Here is a 10329-nt window from a genome sequence, read left to right on the forward strand (position 1 = left end):
TTAACTTGATACAAAAAATAGTTTAGATCGGATTTAGATTGGATTCGGATTGACATGAAACTAACTCGAATTGACCAAAATTAACTCAAAAATTTTGAACAGAATATCTCATAACATCATCATAGTAAAAAATATTTAATATCCTTTATTTTTTTATAAGATAGAAAGAGATTCAGTTAAGCAAATCTTTATTCCCTAATTTGAAGCAACAAATAAATCAACACTACATCATCAAATACCAAATATGTTTCACTTAAAGACATTCATTTAAATTCAATAACTTCTTTTGGGAGAGTGTATAACTTATAAATATTACATATTTGAACTTATTATATTTGGTAGATTATATTCATATATTTGTTAATAGTTTAATATATATGACAATTACATTTATTATATAGATCAGAAATTAAATTTCTTAAATATTGACAAATAACTGTTAATCTTATTGGTTATCAGTTGCATTATTTTGAAGGTGAAGTTATAGACTTATTTGACTTATTGATTATAATATTATGTTTTTTTTATACCTATAATTAATCATATGAAATTATAATAAACAATTTATTAGTATTAATTTGAAATAAAACAATTTTGTTTAGACAAAACGTTGTTTCATATCAAAATATCTTTTTGTATATTATTTTGTAATAAATCATATTATTCTTTGACATTTGATAAAGTGTGTAGTTTCATAACTAATCATATTGTTACACGTGTTTTGACATGATTTTATCTATTACATAATTTGAGTTAATTTAGATCAGATCAGGATAACTTGAAAAATTTTAGTTTAGTTCAAGATTGAAAAATGTTGGCACGATCTATTTCAATCGGGTTAGAGTTTGGGGTCTTCGATACAAAATCCGAATTAATACAATATGAATACAATTTGATGACATGAACTCTTATATCTATACTAAACTATTTGGATTTTTATTATATATTTTAATATTTAATTTTCTCCCATATCTTATTTCTCTGGTCATTTTCTATGAGCTTATGACTCCAGTTATTTTCTCTATAATTGCAAAACCTACTCAACCTTGAAAAGTAATTAATTTTATAATTTTTCATTGTTTTACAAAATGTGTAAATAATTACAAGCAATAATATCGTGGTGAGCAATGTTTTTAAAGTAAAGAGCCACGTAAGGTAAATGTTAACCATGCATGTGTATGGAATGAAGATGAAACTGCCATTTGAACAAAGGTTTTTAAAACCGGACCAGGATAAAAACCATTTTAAGTACTGGTTTCGATCGAACCGGTTGAACCGTTTGAACCTGTCGGTTGGACCGAAATTATAGTTTAGTCATAAAATCTGTATTTGTATATTATTACTTTGCTTACTGCTTCCCATGCAAATACTCTTTAATTTTTATACGTTAAGAGAGAACAATGTAGACTCCCTTATTAATTAAACCAAGGATCATTGCCTTGTTTTAAATTTGAAAACAATAAATACATTTATTATACAAACATAAATTCATGCCATGCCGTTAAATTTGAAAAATTTTCAAAAGTTTTCCCAACCTTAATTAAGCAATTGATCCAAAAGTTTACAAAGCTTTACAAAACACCAGCTTCCCGTCATTGCCTGAGAAGTCGTCGGTCACAACAGCAACAGAAAATCGTCGTCGTTAGCCACCGTCTGAGTTGGAGAAGTCGCCGTCAAACGTTGCAAATATAGCCGTGAAACTGCTACCTTGTGAGCCTGCAAACCAACACACCTCAGCGGCAGCGTCGTCATTGGCCGTCTTTAGCCAACGTCATGGGCAAGGAACAGGAAATTCTACCGTTAAATTCGTTGGCTGTAGCAATTGAGATTGCTTATGTGTGCACTGCAAGGAACAGGAAGAAAAACAGTGTTTTTATATATAGCTTTGAACCGGATTCTGCCTGGACTGGATTGGACTGCGGTTCTGGAGAGAACCGACTGTTCAACCGCGGTCTAATCCGATTTTTACACTAAAACGGTTTAGCCTTCAACCGTACTCGATTACAGTGTCGGTTCATGGACTGACCAGTTTGACCGGCCGGTCTAGTCCGGTTTTTAAATCCTTGATTTGAACATGAATTTCTTATTATTGCAGTGAAGATTTTATTCATCACCAATAAGCCATAATTTTTGGAAGAGTAATTAATTACCAAACTTGAAGGAAAATTAATTACAATAGCTAGTTTAGGGCGAATATACAATTTTAGCCAACCCATTATAGGTTAATAGATGTAGCCAAACAATTCAAATAATGTCAAAATTATCCTTTGTAACTTTATTTTTCAAACAAATCATAGGGTTATTTGATATTTGACACTACAAAGGTTAAATGATATTTTATTGTTGGAAAATAATGCCAATTTTGTAAATTTTGAAAACAATAAATTTGCATACTCGGATTCGATTTATTCAATGGATGATTTGAGGTTTTGATAGTTAGTCTTTTTCACAAACAATTCGCATTCGTACTGCCATTCCGATTTTGTATTTCTAGGAGATTTTGGATTTCTATGTTTTATGCCTTTGTTGGGAGCATAAGTAGTAAATAAAAAAAAATAATTGTGTTCTAATCATTATGGCAGGAGTTTGGACATTTATATAGGTTCCCAACTGTCATCTTAACTCACAGTTAACTGTCTACAAATGGGTTGGGTTGACCTATCATAGGTGGATCCAATCCCAATAATTCATTAGAATTAAATAATATATTTTACATATTAAAAGGTTAAATAATGTAAGGAGTAAAATTCAAAGTGCAAAGTTTTTAGTTTTTATGATCAATCACGCTTATGTGAGACAATTGATAACTTAAATTTGATTGAAACTCGACACTTAAGCCATTATTTATAGTGAGTGAAGGAAGTTGTTCAAACGATTTCTTCAAAGTGGGAGACTTTTGTAGTGTCCCATATTGGAAAAATATACTCTAACAATCTTTTTCACCTACTATAAATAAGAACTCAAGTCTCACTTTAGAGGTGATATTGATTTTAAGAATTTAAGTCACCTATTAGTTATAAGTTTATCTTCTTTTTTTATCATAATTTAATTTTTAACATGTTTTCTTTTATTAGAATACAAAGTTTTTAAAAGTATTTTTTAAAATTTGAAAAATAAAATTGTAGAACTTGAGCTCAACTTCCATGACTCTAGCCATAGCTATTTAGTTCGGGTTTGTTCGAGCCAAATTGGTAATTAAGCTTGAGCCAATTCAATTCGATTCCAACCTTAACTGTGTTCAATAATGGCCAAACATTCTTTTATATGTTGAGATAAATTTGAAAAAACTTAATTTCTTAGATATATTCATATAATCTCTAGAGTATTGGTTAAAATTTTATAGACCCTTCAAGTTGGTTAATTTAACCAATTAATTTTGTTAAAACTCTATTAACTGATAAAGAACATAATTACGAACTAATAAATGGTGCCTAATGTCCATGAAGTTTAGACGATGAAAGTATTACAGTCAATAATAAGCAAATTTGTATAGTTAATTTTTAAAACCTTAAACATAATAAAAGTTTATAAAATCAATCACGTTAGTATACTTTGCAAACATTTAATGCTACTATTATTTCTTATGCATCAAATTTGGCCTTAATGATTCAAGAATCCATCACAATCTCAACGTCATTCTTAGGTTAAATCATATTGTTTTTCAATTATGCTCAATATTACGTATTTAATAACACTATTATTTCTTAACTAGGGAATGTTTTCAGTAAGGCTCACTAATTTTTTTTTAAAAATAATATCTTTAGAAATACATAAAAGAAAAAATATTAATTAAATTAAAAAAATTATATATACTTCAACACTAAAACATGACGATTTAATTTTTAAAAATATTAATAACAAAATAAAAATTATTAAAGTTGACTAACTTATACATACATGGTAACTATATATATATATATATATATATATATATATATATATATATATATTTATATTTATATTATTACATAGACTAACTATCAACTAAAATTTTCAGTACCTTTTTAATAAAAAAATTATATTACATTAAATACAATAAATACAATAATCCATAGAGTGACTTTATAAAATTTTTAATTTGTTTAAAAAACTTGGATAACTCTAATAATAAAACAAAAGAAGAGGGATGAATACAAGAAGCATTAATTCTTGTATGAATATAACAAAACGTTGCAGTAATTCTATTTTTAAGAGACAATTATTTCAGAAACATGTTTATTTATGGTAAATATAAGAAGCATTCATTTGGATTGAATGAAAATGAAATTTGCATGCCAAATTAAATCGTCTTAGCAGTTAACAGTGGTAATTGTTGATGATTGTATGATTTATGAGATTCATCTTTCTTCCCAGCCCGAGCCTGGCCCGACTATACGCTGGGCTTCGTGAACTAAGAAGGTCTTTTGCAAAATTTTTATCGACATTTGGGCGCTGAATATAATTCCGGGGGCTACTATAAAGCTATACAATTTCAAAGGGGAATGTGGAGTATAGTAGCCGAAGGCAGGCCACGGCTATGCCTAGGCGAGGATTCACATGAGGAGATGGCCACATCACCACGGGTATGGTCAAGGCCACAAATGGTTCAAAGGCAATTATCTTAAGTCTCTTGTTTTTTTAACATTTTTGGGGAAGCTTTAAGCATAGAAAACGTGTATTTTATAATCATCTATGCTATCTCTAGCATAGAAAACCTTTTTGGTCATCAAAAAAATTTAAATGATTACTAATTGTTGGTCTAATATTGTTATTAGACGAAATTTTTGTCAATAAGCAAAGTTAGAATGTAGTCAATAATGGTTAAACATCATTTTATGTATTGGGGTAAATTTGTTACATCTTAATTTCTTATTTATATCCATATAATAATCTATGGAGTAATGATAAAAATTGTATAAACCCCTTAAATTGGTTAATTTAATTAATTACTTTAATCAAAACTGTATTAATCAATAAAGAACATATTTACTAATTAATAAATGATTTTTAAAGTTAGAGAAAGAAAGTATTAAAATCAATAATGATCAAATTTATATAGTTAATTTTTAAAACTTTAATAAAATCAAACACGTTTTTGTGTTTTGTGTATTATTAAATGTATTCTATGGCAGCCTCAACATCATCCTTTTAGGTTAAACCATATTGTATTTCAATTATGCTTTAAAATGCTTATTTAATAATACTATTATTTCTTAACCAGTGATAAATACAATTTTAAAAAATATTATTAATAATGAAATATTACTTTAAAGTTGAATTATTTAGAAAATTATTAAGCATAAATTATTAATATATTTCATAAAATTTGATAAAAATGGATAGATTTAAATAATTATTGTATATGGTTGAAAGTAATAAAATAAAATAAAAATATTATTTTATTTAAATGTCCTTAGATATAATTATTTTAAAATAATTTTCTTATTATTTGTTATATTAATTGAAAATTAAGATTATTTTTGTAGTATTTTAATATTTAATATAGAATTGATAATCAAATTATTTTTTCTTTTACCTAATATATTACCATTGACAATAAAAAATAACCAAAATCTTTTATTAATAACAGAACCAAACAAAATAAGACTAATAATAAAAATAGATTACTAAGATGATATTTTATTATTACAAATCAAACGACCTTCTACGGATGAAGAAATGTTATCTTTTTATAAAATAATATCCTTAGAAATACATAAAAGGAAAAAAAGAACTTTTCTATTAAGAAAAGATATTAATAAAATTAGAAAATTATATATACTTCAACTCTGAAAAAAAAGATTATTTAACTTTCTAAAATATCAGAGTGTGTATGTATGTGTATATACATACATACACACACATATACATACAAATTCTCAATTAAAATTGTCACTACCATTTTTTAATAAAAAATATATGCAATTAAATAACAAAAAAGTCAAAGCATCTTTAATTTATATCCTTTTGCACTCTTCCTCCACCATAATTTTCGATGATTTATACTGGAACTGTAAAAAACAGTAGAAATAAAATTATAACAACACATTCCAAATGCTAGTTATCATCACCTTATTTTGTTTTCATATATTATTCAAATATTTAATTTTCTCCAGTATCTTAATCCATAGAGTGACTTTCTAAAAATTTTAATTTATTAAAAATCTCTTCAATAATAGAATAAAAAAGAGAAAGGTTGAAAAACTGAAATGAACTCACAAAAACATTGTAATAATTTTTTTAAGAGAATAATTTCAGAAACATGTTTAATTATGGTAAATATAAGAAGCATTCATTTGAATTGAATGTAAATTAAATGAGCATGCCAAATTAACACTAGTAATTTTTCTATGAATAATTGTGTGACTTATGAGAAATCATCTTTCATCAAATTCTTATTTAATAAAATTATATATATATATATATATATAATATATATATATATATATATATATATATATATATAAAATAAAAAAAATATAATAATCTTCATATCTTCAATAATAATATTATAACAAATAATATAAAAGTTACCCGAAGTATCACATTCATCTTAAATATTTAAATTTATTATAATTTATTATTTTTCAAAAACAAAAATACCACATTTTTAATTAGTATAATAAATAATATAAACAATATTTTAAAATAGTTACACCCAATAATAATCTTTAAGACATTTAAATAAAATAATATCTTAATATTATTTTATTATATTGAAATAATTATTTATAGTTATTAATTTTATCAATCATAATATTAATTTTATTTTTTTTAAATAAAAGATTACCGAACCAAAATCACCCTAAATGTAACATAATCATCAACACAGATGCAAGAAATCCAATGTATCCAAGCACAGGAGAGAAGGCTATGAAACCCCAAACAACAAAAATTAATCAGTCGCAAAATTTTTTACTCAAAATAATGGTACATTGCCCACTTATAAAGAAATCTAGTTTGCAGTGTTACATGTTCATTTACTAGTATTCAATGCATCAATTTCTTTTTGCAAATAAACGGCATAAGCCAGGTTTCACTCCACTGCTGAGTTGGGCGAAAATAAAGGAAGAGACAACTGTGAATCTACTGGAATAAATAATTGTGATTCTACCTGAGGGGAAGGAGCAACTTTAAAGATGAAAGTGACAAAATCTACCATATCACCCAGACTGCTATGATGCATAGCAAAGATTATTAATCATGCTTGTTATGAGAAATTCTGGCACGGTGTCGCAGCTCAGCTTTCTTCCATCTAACAATCAGGTAACACAACGAGAAGAGGGTGTTTACCTGGGGATACGAAAAATAAAAAATGAATGTTCCCCTAGATAAAACGAAATGATTTGAAATTAGGAAGCAGGAAAAATAAAAATAAACGAGTAGGTCATGTAGTCACAATACTGACCAATATAATGATTGCAATGACAAGAAGAGGTCCAGACCAGAGAACTGATAGAAAAAGGCCATGCGGATCAAAATAGTTTTGAGTGGCAAAGCTCCTCCAGTTCTTTTCAAGGATTCGATTGAGATATTCAGCAAAATACACACCAGCCACTACAACATAATATTGCCTAAAAAATAATTATTATAACCTAAAAGTTTATAAGCAACAAATGCAATTGACATATCATGATCAGATTCATAAGGATGCTTAACCACATGTTCAAAGGAGAATTCAGATTTAAGTTTGCCATCAAATTTAATAAAGATATCAATAGTTTTCACTCATCAACTAGACTTAGTTAACTTTTCAACCACTCTCCATATAGAATCTATACAGGCCAAAAAAGAAAATGTGCATTTCTTGGCGGGTGTTGTGGAAAAGAAGGTTATTGTTGTTGATTCAAAATCAGAATTTCCCCAACATAGGATAATACATGACCCAAAAATAATAAGTAGATGAAACTAGATAAAGTATTCAAGATCTGACTATAAAGTCATCTGGTGTCTTGCTTTTCAAAAATCCTAGTCTTCTGAAAATCAATTTTCTACATAGCAGGGTCTGCCATGCAGCTTCACAGCAGAACCTTAATGATCCACGTGTGAACTTCAGGAAACCACAGCTAGACAAATTCACCATCCATACACAGTATGGTAAAACCATGTTTGTGTCTGAGCCATTACACGATAAGGGAGTATTGTCATGCCTATAGTGCAAACCACCAAGAATAAACAAGTCTTTTTGAGAATTCAGAATTATTTTAAAAAATATATATATTCCACAAAGTTTCCAAGAACAATAATTTAAATTTTGCTGGAGCACTAGTAGAAACATGGTAACATATTGTTTAAGACTTAGTGAAGGAGAAATCAGCTGACAGGGTCAAATACGTCAAGTGAAAACCACAAAGAACAAACAAGTTTTGTTTTTAGAATTATGAAGGAGATAAACAAAATGGAAAATTATTCCACAAAGTTTTCAAGAAACATAATTTAAATCTGATTGAGGAGTGATAACGCAATCTATTATTATGGAATGGGAACTCTACCAGGAAATCTATAAAAAATTTGTTTCAAAAAGAAACTCCATTATATGTCTTTTAGAGACTATTTTGAGGAACTTAAGAAGGTGGCTAAAGACTTAGATCTGACATCAATCGAAGAATGAAAAATTGACCTTTTAGCAAAGATACCAAGAATGTATTTCGTTGCATTGCAAAATTTAAGAAGAAGTGGGGCAAAGGATAAGTAGCTTAACTAAAATGTAAAGTTCAATAGGATGCAGTCTATATATACAAGTTTTCTTTACTTTATATGCAAAACGAGCAATCTTCAGTTCAGAATTCTGAAGATAACTAAAGGTCTTTCTCATTAACTACATTAGTACCAATTCCCTCCCCTATGTTTGGCCTTTTGGCTTCACAATCCTTACTTTAGCGAGCTATTAGGAATATATGACCGAAGTCCCTATACAGTACTGCATGATAAATATTCAGTAGAACTGACAGTTAAAGATGACACTACCATAAGCAAATTAGAGACTTACATGCCATAAGGAATAAACACATCTGGAAATTGACATTCTGCCTTGAGAATATTACTACTATCAGCAACAAAATATGAAATGCCATTAAGCCCATCAACCAAGGCTCCTGCCCATATGAAAATAAAACAATTTAAGATATGACAAGCATTAGAACTTGGACAAAAACAACAAGCATCGAATATTACTATGTTTTGACCAAACACTAACCATGAAACCATCAGTTTGAAAATATGTGATAGCTAATACACATATTCTAACAAACTTCATACTACATAAACTCTTTGGTAGATCTTTAAGTAAATCCTACAATCTTTTCTTCTTCGTTATTTTGTAATCATTTATTTTTATTACATCAAAATAATTCATTCACATGAAAAAAATTGATACAATTTCATCATCAATATTCAATATTTATTCATTTCAATGGATTATAATCTGTCTCCTTTGCAAACCAATAGCGTGAAGTAAATGCACAAGAATCAATAATAGCTTAAACTAGTAAACTTAATATACCCCCATTAGATTAACATTAAATTGAAAATTTTACAAAAAGAAAAACGCCTATCACAGCATCTTGTTTTATTTTGAACTTGAAGATTTGTAGGCTCATTATAAAGTGATTTGAAATTTACCTTCCAGTTAATGGCGTGGAAGAAACCCATGAAGTTTTCGTAAGCGGGTTGAAGTCCAGAGCGGAGCTCTGATGAGAGTTTCTGGACGAGATCTGCCATCTGGTCCATGTGGGCTTCCATTGCTGACCTCAGTCCCTCCATTACTGTAAATCAAAATTGAATCTTTATTTCTTATCCACAGATTCAGAGGGTGCCGCAATGTGAATACAATCAGTCTTTTCTGTTTCTACAGAGTGAATTAGGGAGACAGCTTTATTATAAAATCCCGTTTCTTTCCGCCTTCCAGTCTATTCTTAGCTCTTCTCCATGAAGCCTTGGAATAAGTTTTTTTTTTTTAAATATAAATTGATACTTGCATTTGTAGAAACTAGTAAAACACCTTTAATAGGTTTTTTTTTTTTTTGTAATTTTAAAAAGGGAGAAGGACTATTTCCCACCCAACTTTTGATGCATTCTCAAATTGGCACCCACGGCAGATGAAAATCCAGTTTTCCCACCCGTGACCAAACTACCGTCCAATTTTTCCGTTAGGGACAGGGGTAAAATCGTCATTTGCTTTTAAAACCTTAAAACTTTTAAATCTAACTGTTTCCCCCCTCCAGGTTTTAAAAACTAATAACTAACCCATCCTCAAAGTTTGAAAAGTTTAGATTTCACCCCTGGGGTTTGCTCCTTCTCCGGCCACCATCAACGGTCGACGCATTCGACCGATCTCCCATCTCCGACTAC

The 10329-nt window shown here is 28.5% G+C and overlaps 1 protein-coding gene across 1 annotated transcript; it reads right to left on the bottom strand.

Annotated features, from left to right (window-relative positions):
- Nucleotides 1–6874: 6874 nt before the first annotated feature.
- On the bottom strand, nucleotides 6875–9923 carry LOC123202941 (transmembrane protein 18-like). The gene is made up of 4 exons (XM_044619087.1): nucleotides 9601–9923; nucleotides 8969–9074; nucleotides 7388–7536; nucleotides 6875–7272 (listed from the first exon to the last, which is right to left on the bottom strand). Exons 1-4 carry the CDS (start codon nucleotides 9739–9741, stop codon nucleotides 7177–7179), a joined length of 492 nt encoding a protein of 163 aa, XP_044475022.1. The 5' UTR covers nucleotides 9742–9923; the 3' UTR covers nucleotides 6875–7176.
- Between the last annotated feature and the right edge of the window lie 406 nt (nucleotides 9924–10329).

Source organism: Mangifera indica, chromosome 19 (assembly GCF_011075055.1).
Source record: "Mangifera indica cultivar Alphonso chromosome 19, CATAS_Mindica_2.1, whole genome shotgun sequence".
Lineage (NCBI taxonomy): Eukaryota > Viridiplantae > Streptophyta > Magnoliopsida > Sapindales > Anacardiaceae > Mangifera > Mangifera indica.

What these genes read in the sequence shown, in the direction of transcription:
- LOC123202941 (XM_044619087.1), bottom strand. Translation starts at nt 9,741, where the DNA reads ATGGAGGGACTGAGGTCAGCAATGGAAGCCCACATGGACCAGATGGCA. An exon ending in GTGTTTATTCCTTATGGCAT is followed by an intron (nt 7,537 to 8,968) that starts GTAAGTCTCTAA and finishes ATTATGTTGTAG; the next exon opens with TGGCTGGTGTGTATTTTGCT. An exon ending in TCATTGCAATCATTATATTG is followed by an intron (nt 7,273 to 7,387) that starts GTCAGTATTGTG and finishes TCGTATCCCCAG; the next exon opens with GTAAACACCCTCTTCTCGTT.